Source organism: Gymnogyps californianus, chromosome 19, assembly GCF_018139145.2.
Source record: "Gymnogyps californianus isolate 813 chromosome 19, ASM1813914v2, whole genome shotgun sequence".
Taxonomy (NCBI): domain Eukaryota; kingdom Metazoa; phylum Chordata; class Aves; order Accipitriformes; family Cathartidae; genus Gymnogyps; species Gymnogyps californianus.
The window spans coordinates 10,242,585-10,257,238 of record NC_059489.1 but is presented as its reverse complement, the minus strand read 5'-3'; the positions used below and the strand labels follow the sequence as shown (position 1 = coordinate 10,257,238).

Here is a 14,654-nt window from a genome sequence, read left to right as displayed (position 1 = left end):
TATGATAAGGCTGAGTAGAACTTGTCCAATCATCTTTTGGTGGTGATAAAATAAAAGTGTCTGTTACTTTTGAACAGGCTTCCAAGAGGGGTGGTCGATGCCGCAAGCCTGTCAGTGTTTAAGAGGCATTTGGACAATGCCTTTAACAACATGCTTTAACTTGGTCAGCCCTGAATTGGTCAGGCAGTTGGACTTGATGATCGTTGTAGGTCCCTTCCAACTGAAACAGTCTATTCTGTTCTATTCTGGTTTGCTCTGTGTGTATGAAAATGGGAGATTTTTTTAATTGCAGCTGTGCTTTAAAATATTTATACTTTCTTAAAACCTTTCAGGTTTGCTCTTGATGTCCAAATGACCTGGTGTTTGGACAGGCCATTTTAGAAGGCCTCATAAATCAGCAGAAATGCCCTCTGCTCTGGGTATGTTGACACATTCGATGATGATGAGTTTTATCCCAGGTCAAAGTAGTGATGAATTAATTTTGCTGACTCACTGATTTGATTGGAAGCCCTGTGTCCAGGCTTGGCATGGCACTACCCCGAAACCTCCTCTTTCTGAAAGAGCTGATGTCTGCCTGCAGAGGATCTTGTAGATAGGTCAGAAATGTATTGCAGACCAGAAGGTATAAACATTACATCCAGTTATGCACTGGATGCAGTAATTCTACTGAAGTCAATGAAGGTAGTCTATATTTTCACTGATAAAAGTGGAAACAAACATCTTCCATTTAACTTAAAACACTGTACAGCCACTTCATGTAATTTTTTAACTTTACATTTTGCAGATACCATATATAAACCTGGTTTATGTCTTTTCTAAGTGGCAGTTGGTATAAACATAGTATCATTGTATAGAATGAAACATGTGAGAAGTTCCCCTTGGAAATGAAGGGAAGAGGTTATTATAAACAACCTAATTCAAATTAAAGTGCTTGAAGTGTCACACTTGCTTCAATGCTAAAAACTTGGCACACCTGGTGCAGGGAAGCAGCTAAAGCGTGTGTATGGATTAAAGTAAGTGTACTTCCCTTGTTTCCTCTGATACTTCTATTAAAGGGAGGTTTTTCTCAGCCTGGAGGATATTTTCTTTCCTCGTCCTCCATGGCAGTCGCACAGTACAAATAGCAGCAATAACATACAGCACTGTATTCTCTACTTCTTCTTAGAATTAAGTTTTCTCACATTTCAGTGAAGTAGAAAAATAAATTCAAATTTCAACTGAACAGGACATCTTTTCATGTTCCATGAGCTTTAAAGAGCTGATGTGTTCTCTTCATTTTCATTAGCAAGCTGGAAGATTTGCCAGTCAGTATTTTTTGTGTATTTAGAAATGATGTTGCTGAGTTTGAAGGTTTGAGTCCAGAGAACTGCTGTTGGAGTTCCCTCTTTCTTCTTTGGCTGATACCTCAGTGACCAGTTATTGCACTAACACAGGCTATATTTCATAGGTCCAGCACTGCTGTCATTTTTCACAGTGTGTTGGTTGAAATATGCCAGAATAACAAGTCCTGAAGGTATTATACCTCATTAGTTTTATGGTCTTTTGGCCGTATTTGAAGTTTTTTTTGAAAGGGAAGAACATGTTTATTATCATGAAACTGGGTGCGTGGCTAAAATGCTTCAGCTGTTTTTGGAAGATCACAACTTGCAGTTCTTTTGCTGAATTCAAATTAGAAAAGAAGACTTGTTGCTAGTAGAGATGATGTGAGTAACCTTCGCAACATAAATGTAGCTTTTATAGATGAATTGGCGTATTTTTCAAGATCCTTTTTCTCTTTAAAAAGCTGCTTTTTTCTCCTTCCAATCTCCGAAGAATTTTGTTGGGGCAGAATAACACATGTGCATGTGTGAAAAATTGGTGTTCATAAGTGTTTCAACCTAGCTAAATATTTAAACATACGCAGCGTGCCTACGTATATGCTACTAAAGCAATGGTTTCCTGAATCAGGATTTAAAAGATTATATCTGAGGTTATGCTGATTTTGGAACTTAGACTCCATTACTGCAGTATATGGATCCTTTTGGTTCTATAATTTATTTTTACATAGGATTTCCATGTGAAGTGGTGCAGTTTTGAAAAGGGCAGAGATCCCCACTTCCAAAAAGACGTTATAGTGCTTATGTTGGATATTATTAAAATAAACACAGGAGTCTAATTCCCAGAGTGTTAGATTTGCTGAGTTTCTTATGCAATGCAGGGAAGGATGTAGGTGTTTCTGAACTGGATTCAGAACAGCCAGAATTGCCGCCGCTGGCCAAGAGGAACTCTAACTGAATGTGTTCAGGGATACTGCAGGACAGAGATGCCTTAATTGTAGAAATGTGCTTTTTTTGCATCTTGCACAGGGACTCAGAGCTTCAGGTTTAGAAATCATATATGTTGTTAATTAGAAGCTTAATTTCTCATAGATTTCAGTGGACATCTAGAGTCAACGTAGTAGTTAGAAGTCATAATGTCTTAATGGAACAAATATGAACAATAGTAAATATTTTATAAGAAATAGGACTAAGTAGTGTTGATATATTGATTGTGCTTAATACAAAGCTAAGTTGGATAAAGCCTTATTGGGCTGATTAATGCTCTTACTCTTTTTAATTTTTTTGTTATGCTGGCATTGTACTTGAGCTTCAAAGTTATAGGTGTTTGTCATCATGACTTGTTTGTTGCAGTGAAACTCCTCATTTGCTTAGTTTGTAAGACTGAACGCTCCATCCGTGCTGGCAGAGAGATGTGCTGTTCCCTATAGGAATGTCCAAACTGGTGTCTTCCCTTACTATAGAAAAGATCGGACCAACATTCATCAAAATTTGCGTCAACAATTATTAGAAAAAAATATAGAGAAAGCTTTGCTGAAAATTCCTCTTGGATTGCTGTATTTTATCTTATTTTATCTTTTTACGAGTAGCATGTGCAAAGTTCTTGTTACCAATTTCATGGAGTTTTGGGAGAATTATCAAAGATTTTATCTAAATTTTACGAAGTAATGACAGGGAAATTAGGTTTATTAAATATTTTTAAACACAATATTTCTAAGATACATTGTTATTGTGCTTTTGTGTTTTACACTACCTTTTTTCAGAATTTGTAATTCAGAGCTTTGAAACCTCATTTAAATCTTAATCATTTTTAGCAGGATGTGTGTGACAAACAAAGGTGTTTATGTTGAGTGACCCATGAAACTTTCAAAGATATAAATCACAAGAGCTGCTTAGTAGATCCTTCCCAGCTGGTGCTATAACCATATTTGGTTTTCAGTATAGCCAAAACTGCTGTTCTGTTTTCAAATTTTAAATTACACTAAGTACAATTCTAGCATCTGTTTCCTCAACTGATTTTCAGCTTTTTGGCAGCTGAAAAATCAACATTTTCTTTTCTGATTCAGTTGGCTTCCTTTAGATAGTTATTAATATTTTTTCTTTGAAATTATAGCAAAACCCTTTTTGCTGCCATGTAATGGCATCGTAGAAACCATTTACTAATGATACGTGCTGAGTGCCAGATAGTACATGTCTACTATCCTTTTAGGTGTAAATATTTCTGCAGGACAGGATAAGAAAAAGATATTAAAAAAGAATGTAAAAAATCTTTTTCATATGTGTAGCAGAATTGACTTCCTCTTAATTTTTTGAACATTTTAGCTGCACTTTACTTATCAGATTCACGTAGCATACTGAAGCAGTTTTTTAGAGATGATTTCTTATTGCAGAAATTCATTTAATCAATTCGAGGATAATTATAACAGTCTAATTATAGGGATGTATGGATACATGAGGCTTAGGCAGATATTCACCCATTTAAAGGTGCTTACCTGAACTAGTGAATTTGGAAGCCTCTTTCTCTAGGAGCTCCGCTGTATTCATTAGAGATGGCAACAGAGATCTTAGATGAGTTGAGTTGCCCGTGGCAGAAATTCTCTATGGTAGATAGGACCCATATTGCCTGGGCTGCTTGCTCGTACATCTCTGATTTAGGATGATTCTGGGCCCTAATCCCTGCTCTTTATTGTTGATTTGTATTGTTCTAATTGGAGCATAGATGCCCTGAAGCTAATTCATACCAGCCTCCACTTAGAAGATCTTAAGCTATTTATTACCTTCTTTCTTCTCATTGAATTCTTGAGACTTTGAAAATATTTTAACGTGCTGGATAGATTGAATGACTGACTGTCTGAATAGTAACTAATTCAAACGAGTGACAGGGAATGCCAAGTTCAGACAGAACTTAACACAGGAATAAACGTCAGGAGCGATGCATGCTTAGAGCCCAGTTTCAGAGCTATGGTATGACCTTCAAACTACCCATGCTATAAGAGTTTTGGTTATAGAGTAAGCAGTCACAAATAAAAGGAAATGTTGATCAGATTGTTGGCTGGGAGGCAGTGAAAGAACCTACAAAATCAAATCCCACATATAAACCCATCAACAAGTTATTAGGGAGGCTGAAACAAGAGAATGCAGATAGGAGGGAAAAGCTTTGTAGTGCTCTCAGCTCTGCTTTTTCTCAGACTTTTACAAATTGATGTGCACTTAATTTTTATTTCTGCGTATTCTCAGGATTAGTTGAGGTCTTTCCAGTTTTGTCTTCTGCACTGTTGAAAAACAAACTGTTGTAACAGATCACTGGGTTCTTGACATGTATTAGGACCCTTTCATTATCAAAAATGTATGTGTGTGTAAAAACTTTTGCTGAGGTACTGCATTTTTTTCCCCCTCAGTTAGTATACATCATTATGAGAAAGTGTATTGTGGGGAAGGCTAGTGTTAGGCCATTTATGTAAAACAAAACTCCGAGAAGAGTTTCATTTTTCCCCCTGTGAAATAGGTTACGTTGCTGTTTCTTGCACTAGCAGTGAAATTTATTTTTCTAAAATAATTAAATAACTGATTTTTATTTTCTGTCTTTTCTTTGTTCTCGCATTCACAATTTTGAAGTGATACAGAATGCAAATCAAACACTCTTGGGGCACTGTCGTGGTTTAACCCCAGCCAGCAGCTAAGCACCACGCAGCCGCTCGCTCACTGCCCCCCCACCCCTGGGATGGGGGAGAGAATCAGGAAAAAAACCTCGTGAGTTGAGATAAAGACAGTTTAATAGGACAGAAAGGAATGAAAAACAATGATAATGATAATAATAATAATATGACAATAGCAATACTAAAAGAATTAAACTATACAAAGCAAGTGGTGCACAATGCAATTGCTCACCACTCGTTGACCGATGCCCAGTTAGTTCCCGAGCCGCGATCCCCCCTCCCAGTTAACTCCCCCCAGTTTATATACTGGGCATGATGTCATATGGTATGGAATAGCTCTTTGGCCAGTTTGGGTCAGCTGTCCTGATGGTGTCCCCTCCCAGCTTCTTGTGCCCCTCCAGCCTTCTTGCTGGCTGGGCACGAGAAGCTGAAAAATCCTTGACTTAGTATAAACACTACTTAGCAACAACTAAAAACATCAGTGTGTTATCAACATTCTTTTCCTACTAAATCCAAAACACAGCACTATACCAGCTACTAGGAAGAAAATTAACTCTGTCCTAGCCGAAACCAGGACAGGCACTGCAGTGCATTTGGTACTTTGATACCCCCCAAAGACTTGTGATATGATGGAAGACATGAGGGAGAGATTTAGGGTAAAGTTTGCTTCGATTTCCTAAAGAAAACATTCTGCTATTGCAGTTGTTAATCAAATAAGCAGAATCTGTAGTCTTAAGATCTGATCTGATTTTTCTCTTTTTGCCTACTGTAAATGTTAAAAGTCTATAGGGGGAAAAAAAACCACACAAAAGAAATACCATTTATTTTGAAATAAATACGGCAAGTTTGCATGAATATTTAATATTTCTCCTGTGGATCTTTTGCATGTACATTAGCACACAGCTGAACTTTTCCAATTCAAAAGTGATCTCCTTACCTACAATTCTATGCTGGTTTAGAAGATGCTTGTGTTTCTTTCATTTAACTGGTGTTCATATGTCCTCCCCCTTCCAAGTTGCATACAACTTTTATAACATGAGCATTCATTTGAAAAGGAGAATCAGTGAGCATTAGTAGGTAGGATATGTTATGCTTTTGGATAAACCTGAACACTGAAAAATATTTCGTGTTTCTCTTTCAAAATACCTGCATTTTAAAATGAGCTGAAGTTGAGATTTGCCAGGAGGTTTATTCACATATCAACTGAACATTAATTTTAGAAGGTGGTATGTGGAAAAGTTTCATGTGTTGCTTTTTATGTGAATTTGTTTTCCTCTTTACTAGCAAGTCTTAGAGAAGCAAACAACTGACTACTTTGCTAACTGTGGATATAGCATCATCCACTTTAAAAGGCAGGATAGTCTTATTTTTTTTGCTGCACACCATGTAGGGAGATGAAGTTGGAGGAGAAGTCGTCAGGAAGATGGGTAGGAAAGGAAAAGACTAGTAAAATGCTCAGCCAACAGCAGCATATGCTTCCCCGGAGCTGGCACTCCTTACTACTGAAGCAGGAGATGTTCCTCAGAGGTAACAGTGTGAATCCAAAGAAAAGAGGACTTTGCAGACCATTGCAGGGCTAGCATGATTATCTTCATGCTGTATATGTTGTTATCTATTAAATATTATTAAATAAGTCACAAACATAGCTGATGTTTTTATAGACAGAAAATGAATAATACTTACTTTCAAATAATCTTCCGAACACTACAGATTTTATCACTCTTTGTAAGAGTAGGATTGTCCTATCATTGCAAAAAGGACATTTATGTCGTCTTTTGTTTCTCATAGATCTTTGAGATGAAAATTGCTGTGTAAATATATATTTTGGTTTAGTAACTTAGAATATTTCAGTTATGTCACCTTCATTTGGGTACTGTCTCAAAATCTAGAAGACCTATTCAGTCTTCATCTTGCAAAAATACTAAATGACATGTCCAAAAATCAAATGGAAAGATCATTTTTAAGACTTATTACCTGAGCATTTGTCGTTGTTGCTTCTTAGCAGATTTCTTGTTTGTTCTAATCACAATTTAGTATCTGCTAATATGACTTTAAGCAGACCGTTTTCTTTCTTTCGTGGTAAAAGCTCAGCATAAACAGCAGGCCAAGTAGACAACCTCTTGGTACAGAATGCTTCATTTTACTGGATGGAGTAATTCTTCCATTGTAAATACTTGACTCTTTAAATACTGGAAACTCTCCAAGAATTAGAGAGACTTGTTAAGGCATGGATGTTACAAAGACCACTTTTAGCAGCTTACAGACAAGAAAAAAAGATGTAAGACATGCTAAAATCATACAGGCTATTCCCTTCGCATGCATCTATTCTTTTGGTTTCAGCAGTAGGTTAATTCATCGTCTTTAGTAGATAAAAGCTCTGAAAAAGACTAGAAGAATGGCCCTTGCTATTGGGTTTTACTAGGAGCATTCAACTACGAAAAAGAGATATTCAGCAGTATAGTTGGCTCTCAATTATCCAGCACAATGAGGCTGGCATGGGCTAGCTCACATAAAGCAAAAACACAGCTAATTCAATACATATGTATTAGACTATAAACCCAAAGTTAATATATTTACCTTTAGAAAATTTGTAAACAGATTTCCTTTCAGCAGCAGATTTAAAAAAAAAAAAGAAAAAAAAGAGGTAGGTAGAGTGCAGCCTGATATAAGCAGTCTTGCGGGCTTTACCCTGCATTTCATTCTTTGTGGCACTCTGTTGTAGCCAGAGATGTCAGGAGGAGGTGATGCCTTCTTAATACACACCCTCTTACTCATTTCAGATGGTGGTTTCACATCCAACAGTGCAGACACTTGATATTAAAATTTTGTATAACATAGGGAATACTATTTGTATAGAATTTTATGTTTTGGTATAATGGTCCAATAGCTATAAAGAGGACTATCATGTTTTTCTTAAAGTGAATGGCCTTGTGAAAAGCACTAAGAATGTAATAAACTGTGAGGGACAAGGGAGTTCGTTACAGCAGTTCAAACAAATTCAACTTTTTTCTCCCAGCACTACTGCTCTCCCAGCTTTCCTCCCGTTACTGTTGTCTGGTTACATCGTGAGAACTGGAAGTGTTGGGATGTAGGGAAGTGGGGAGCAGGGATTTGTATGAGGGATTCATGCATTGTGTCCCTCGAGATTTAGGTATGCTTTAGAAAGTATTAAAATATACCATAAATATTTTAATGAATGGTTTTTCTTTTCAATCTGCATAAAAAGATAAAACAAAAGGCAAACATCAGCTTTTCACGTAATAACATTTATGTCTTGGTTAACCTTATGGGCTTTCAGGAAAACAGCCTATGTATGAAAGTGAACACTTTCAAGTGTTATAATTTAGCCTATATAACTAGGATTCTAATAACTTTGAATGCAGACTTTTTTTTTTTTTTTTTAAATACCTGGCACTCCATAAATCATGTAATACTTTGTTACATAGATATTCTATACTATACTATTGACTGGCTGCACCTTTGAATAGGCTTAAGACTTTTTTACATATATTTCAAAAAAGTTAACTGTCAATCATACAGTGGCTGTGTAGGTAAAAGTATCAAACATAAATTATTATTACTACAGCTTGTACACAGATTTGATTATTGGACTGTATTTGTGTGGAAGATTGACCAAAGAGAGAGAGAGATCGCTTAACTTTTATAACCCTTTTATAACCCTTTCTTTTTTTAATAGTATCTTAATTTGAACCTCAATTAAGTTTTGAAATGTTGGAAGGGATTGTACTCAGAGGTGTAAGAGAACAACTCTGCAGTGAAATACTTCTACTCTCCAGCTATATACTGAAAAGGGAACTAGCTGTATAATCTAGGTAGTTGTTACAGAAAATAAACAGTATAGGTCCCTTCAAACAGTGGTAGGAAACACTAGATAGAAAAACAGATACAGCAACTGAGAAAGCATCATCTTACAGCTGCTCTCATTGGTTCCATTCTTGCAAAGAGTCTGAGTTTCCTGGAAACTGTGAAACATTTCAGCCTTCGTTAAGGCTTCAAATCCTGAGAAAATTGTGGGGACCAGTAGGAGCAGGGCTGGAATACCTTCTCGGAGGTGCTGAATGTGCTCTGCTTTCACTGGCATTAGCAATTCTCAGGACTCTTGAATTCTTTTTGATTAGTTTTGTTGCTAAGTAGAGTTTGGGATTGTGAAGGTTAAGTAACGCTGATTTTTAGTCAAGTAACGCTGATTTTTAGTCAAGTAACGCTGATTTTTAGTCAAGTAACGCTGATTTTTAGTCAAGTCTGTCCCAGAATTACTGTGTATATATCAGCCTTTCAGTATGGAGAGGCATGGCATGTTTTCTTTCTGAAATGTACTTTTTGCTGTGCCAGATCCTGGCTTCTGTAGAGCAGGGATTTTCAGCTAATGTCAAAGCATGCAATGATTAGGTGATACAGGCAATTATTTATATAGGCACATGAAAGGGTAAAACAGTTCAGTACAATATAAACTAACTGAATGTAATCCATACCAGATTGGGCGTTTAGGTTCCTTAAAGCTTAAGAAAGTTTGTTGTAAATCTTTTTTTTTTTTAAATCTTATTTGCCTCATACTTTTTTGAAGTAGGTTAAGGAGTCTTTTCTTCCCTTCCCTACCTTCCATACCTCTTCTGTCACACTAATACATGCACCTGATTCTGGATGTAAACCTGGTAATCTTTAGTAGTGAGGTCCTGGTACATTCACTGCTGAATGAATGCACTGGTATCTTAACACATAATTTTTTCCTAAGTCAGGAGTGATGTCCTTTAGCCTATAGTCTGCCTACAGCTCACAAAATCATTGTGGGCCTCTGCAATGTGATTTTTTGTTTGTTTTGTTTTGTTTTCTTTTTTACCTTCTAACATGTTAATGTATGACCCTGGCTATTGGAAAGCTTTATTTATCGTAACATAGGAGATTGTTTCTAATCCTTGATCTGTGTGGATATAATTTTCGTAAATGCTATAGCATAAGTAGAATTAAATGTGTAGAGTATTTTGGGGAATTAGTTTGTTACATTGGAAGGCAGTCTGGGCCCTTGATTAAATATGTTGCTCTTGTGAACTGCCTGGTTTCCTCTCTGTATTCTGCATGACATAATGTGATAAGGTTGTTTCACCATCTGCATGTATTGTTTGGCACATTGCTGTTAGATTTTGATTTGCTGGTTCAGGAAATAGAGCTTTCGTTGAAGAGTTACTATAAACACATGAATGCCTTTCTCAGTATTGGAACTTAAATTTCGTGTTGAATGCTGACATGATCTGAAGTGAACATCAGTGGGGACCAGAATTACATGTGCTGTTGACAGCTTTGAAACACAACAAATGAAAGTCACTTTATCAACTCTTTATATTCTTTAGATTTATTTTCAGAGAATCTCTGTAATAGTTGAATGTAATTCAATAGCCAAACAGTTAGCAAGAACAAACCAGAGTAAATCAGTTTCAATTACTTGCTACTTGATCCTTGGAATAAAACCAGATGACAGTAAAAGTTCTAAATAATTTAACAAATATGGTGCTGAAATAGCAGGCTGTCTCCGTCACCTGGAAACTGATGAAGATGGATTCCAATTTGGTTATGACAACACTGTGTTGTTCAGGAATTATAAATCTGAACAGATTTATACCTTCATCTACAAGCTCTGTAGTTGGTTTTTAACAAGTTGGTTTCATTAAACTAGGTTATATTTAGATAATCTTTACAGCATACAGTGTACTGTAATTAATAACAACTATTATTAAGCATTAATCTTCCAATACAGCTGTGTGTGAAAGGTTCACAGGTCCAAACTGCTTTCCAATATACTGTATTGACTCCTTGAGGAGGACTGAAAACCCACTGAGGTTCCAAGGTGATACAGGACATTTGTTGGGCAGAGCTGGAGAACGTTTCCAAGAAAACTAAACATAGCAGTTACAGAGCTGCATCATAGTTAAAATTCTGCTTTTGATTGATTTTCAGATTAAGGCTAGCATGTCCTCTTTGTTTCTCTTGTTCCAGTCCACGCAATCTAAAAGATTTATGGATAAAATCTTGAGTGGCAATCTCACAAAGTGAGAAGTTGCGGTTTTTATCACAGTCAGCTAATTCGACCATTTTTTAACACCTTGGCAAGAGCATATGACAAGAGTAGGCAAAAAAGAAATCCAGAGGAGACTTTCCCATCTGACTAAACCAAGCTGAAATCTAGAATTTCCAAACTGCAGAAGGTTGAGGTTTGGTTTTGGTTTTTTTTTTTTCCTCTTGCAGATGAAATTTCAAAAGCTCTTGAAGGTAGTTTTCAAAAGTTTGGCAGATGCTGCAGTGTTCCAATACAGTTATTAGGAGTTTAGTGTTTTTCCTGAGCCAGTTCTCCTCCCATCAGTGTAAGTATTCAGACAGAGGGTGCAGTTTTATATTACAGCTGGACTGATTGACTGTGGGCAACGACCAAAAAGGGAGGTCTTGTTTTCTTCTCCAAAGCTTGTTCCTTCCCCCTCCAGCATGTCAGCAGTATTGCTAGTCTGACCCCACAGTGAACCGATTCAGAGAACTAAGGCTATAGAAAACTAACACTAAAAAAAAAAGAAAATAATAGCTTTCTTACTGATGTAGTGCTTGGATCTAGCTGACCATGGGGTCAGGTGAGTGCCAGTGCTGTTATAAGTGACTGGGATGCATAGCCAGAGGCAGGATGAGTGGGAGAGCTCTTAAATTAATATAGATGTACTGTAAATCTAGACTTTGAGCATACAGTTCCCCCTATCAGGTTAGAGATTATTTATGGATTATCTATACTGCTGCTGAAAAGAATGGTCTTGCTGTCCTCTCTGTGTTTGGTGCCCTGTTTTCCTACATCCTCCTTTGTGGTGACACCAGTGTTTTTGTGGTTAGTTGGATCAGGGAGCAGATCCCGCTGAAAACTAAGCTAACAAAAAGAAGAATTTCAGCTTCACATACGTTATTGTTAGCATAGCAAGGGACAAGGTAGCATGAATTTGTCCATTGTGGCAGCAGCACAAATTTAAATTTCCTAAAGTTTCTTTTGACATTGCATTATAAATATTCATATAGAAAAAGCTTATTTACCAATTCATTGACTCTTCGCTGGTGTACTGTTCCAGGTTCAAAGACCTTCTGGAAGGACAAGACCCTGAAATCATATGTGGCATCATCAGTCTCAGTTTTGTCTGTGTGATTCCCCTCTAGTATCTTTTCTGAGATGGACAGTGAGCCATAGAGCACTGTTTGATTTAGGAAAGACATCAGTGTATGCAGTGTGTGATGGTCTACTATATAATCATCATCATATCATCATCTATGTTAACATAAGTGACATTTTGATGTTTTTTCTTTTCTCAGTGTTTCAAATCTGTTCTATTTGTTTTCATTTAAGTATATACGTCAATGGAACACACGTCATCTAAGATATTTGGGATGTATGCTGGTTGCACGTGAGCACGACTAATTACGTTGAGCTACAGCTTTAAGTGCGTTTATGTTCTCTGATGAACCTGGCTGCACTGAGGAAATGGCATTCTAACCTCTCCAAACACATTTCACGTATACCAATAGGCTCAAGGCTTTCTTTTGAAGATTTTCTTTCATTCAGAAATGAGATTCAGTGAAATGCATTCTAGCCTAGCTTTTCTCCCTACTGTTGTTTTCTTTTGGGATTACTGTGTGGTCATTGTTTGGTTCAGGCCATACTCAATTGCCCTTGTAATTAGTGTGGAGCTAATAACCATGTACTGAGTAATCATGTCTGCTCTGATTTTCTGGGATTGTTTTGACTCTTTCAGCTCCCACTGACTTTTTGGGGGAGCTTCAGACATTTAGCATCTCTGAAGCAAGGGTATTTTAGTTACGAACGAGCTGCTAATGTGTTAAGTCATAGCCATTAAGTGATAGGATTTAGTCAGATATTCTGACTAAATATGACTGCCTAAAATTTAAGTGTTAATATCAAGATGAGTCACCCTAGGACCCCTTTATGAACAGTGAAGTTCTATCATTATGTTCCTGGAGTTAGCATGCAGTGTGTTTCACCCTGAAGTGGATGCCTGTGTTTGGTCAGATGGTTCATGCCATAAGAAAAGTGGGAGTAGACCACCTGCTGAATTTTGATTAGAGTTCTGATCTAGTTTGTTTGGAGAGTTGGTCTAAGAGTGTGTAAAATTGTGTAAAGTTGGTCTAGAACTGAGTGTGTAAAATTTGGGTTTTAAATCCATGTTTATCTGTGATAATGGAAGTTGCCAGACATAAGCAGAATTTAAGGAGCTCCATCCCAGGTTGAAATCAAGAGGAGCACCTTTAAAATGTAAATGCTTGGATGCACGTGACAAAATTTACATTCATGCACTGATGTTTAAAGATTTCAACTATACAGGAGTATTAATATTATCACTGTAGCATGCTATGAAATCATCTGCTCATAAGATCAGCATTTTCATTAGTGTTTGAAGACTGGCAGTAATGGTGAAGTTTCTTTTTTCTGCCTTCATAAACCAGGCTGTGCTCTTTATTTCCTGTGTAGTTCTTGGAAGCAGGCACAGTCTCCTGTCTTAACTTTGCACGTTCTGTTTGACAAGTTCAGTCTCTTGTTTGGCTAGATACTTCATCTTGTAATAAAAGAACGAACCAGTTTACCTTCCGTAATCCAGATTCTGGTTTATTTCACAGTTGTGTTTACAACAAGTTTGTTTAAAGCTGCAAAGACCGATTTGTATAGTTCTTGGCTGTTACTAGTCAAGAGGATGAAATTAATAGCCACTCCCTTTTCAGTCCCTAAAGCATTTTCTTTCCAACAACCTTTTAAGGTAGGTACCACTGGGTAGCAAATCCATAGTGCTCTGGTAATGTTTAAAATAAATTATATCTTACTTGTCCAAGCTTGATTAAGATTTAAGTGTCTTTGGCAGAAATAAAAGATGAATGAAAGTTCCTACTTAATAAATGTATAAGTAATATAAAATGGAAAATCAATGCACAACAATTGTAGAGTTAAGTTTAGGAACTTTCTTCTCAATTCATTCACTTCAATATCAACGTTGCCATTATTAAGAGAAGTGTCATTTCCAGCATACTTCTCTAAATTTGAACTAAAGTTTGAAATACTCTGCATGTGTTGCAACTTGTGATAGAAGAGAGGGCTATGGAATATGAAGCAGGAAGTAGATTCATCTGTTGGCTGTGACACCTCAAAGGTGCTGGTATACACTGCAGTTTAAACACTAAGCACATGCTAAATTTTAAGCACTTGCATTTCTCAGTGCTTAAAATTGCTGAAGGTTAAGTATAGGCATAAGTATTTGCAGGATTTCAGGTGAATGTGTAAGGTCTACTTGGTTCCCCAACAGATGCTGGTTTTGACATTCTATTAATTAAGACTGGCTTTTTTTACCTTTTTCCTAGGTGTTTACCTCCCATGGACCTACTGTGATCATGCCAACCTGGTTCTGTTCTCGAGAATGGTTTTTTCACGTGGGAAAATTTGATGAGGGTGGAAAGGTGAGTGCTACAGGTGATATGGATGATATGTAGTCCAGAAACCATCTCTTTGTTTAACAGCCTCTGAAAGCCCTAAACCTGTTATTAAGAAGCACTAGGCAAAGGGGTATAGATAAAAACTGAGGTCTAAAAAAATCTGGGTCGTACCATATACCTGTTTTTTTTTAAAAACAGTCATTAACAA

The 14,654-nt window shown here is 36.9% G+C and overlaps 1 protein-coding gene across 1 annotated transcript in view; it reads left to right on the top strand.

Moving 5' to 3' along the window:
* B3GNTL1 (UDP-GlcNAc:betaGal beta-1,3-N-acetylglucosaminyltransferase like 1) overlaps window positions 1-14,654 on the top strand; it is a 128,345-nt gene that overhangs the window by 75,453 nt on the left and 38,238 nt on the right. Inside the window, exon 7 of the mRNA XM_050908663.1 lies at window positions 14,375-14,470. Within this exon, the coding sequence (XP_050764620.1) occupies window positions 14,375-14,470 (96 nt within the window). The remainder of the gene's footprint in view (window positions 1-14,374; window positions 14,471-14,654) is intronic.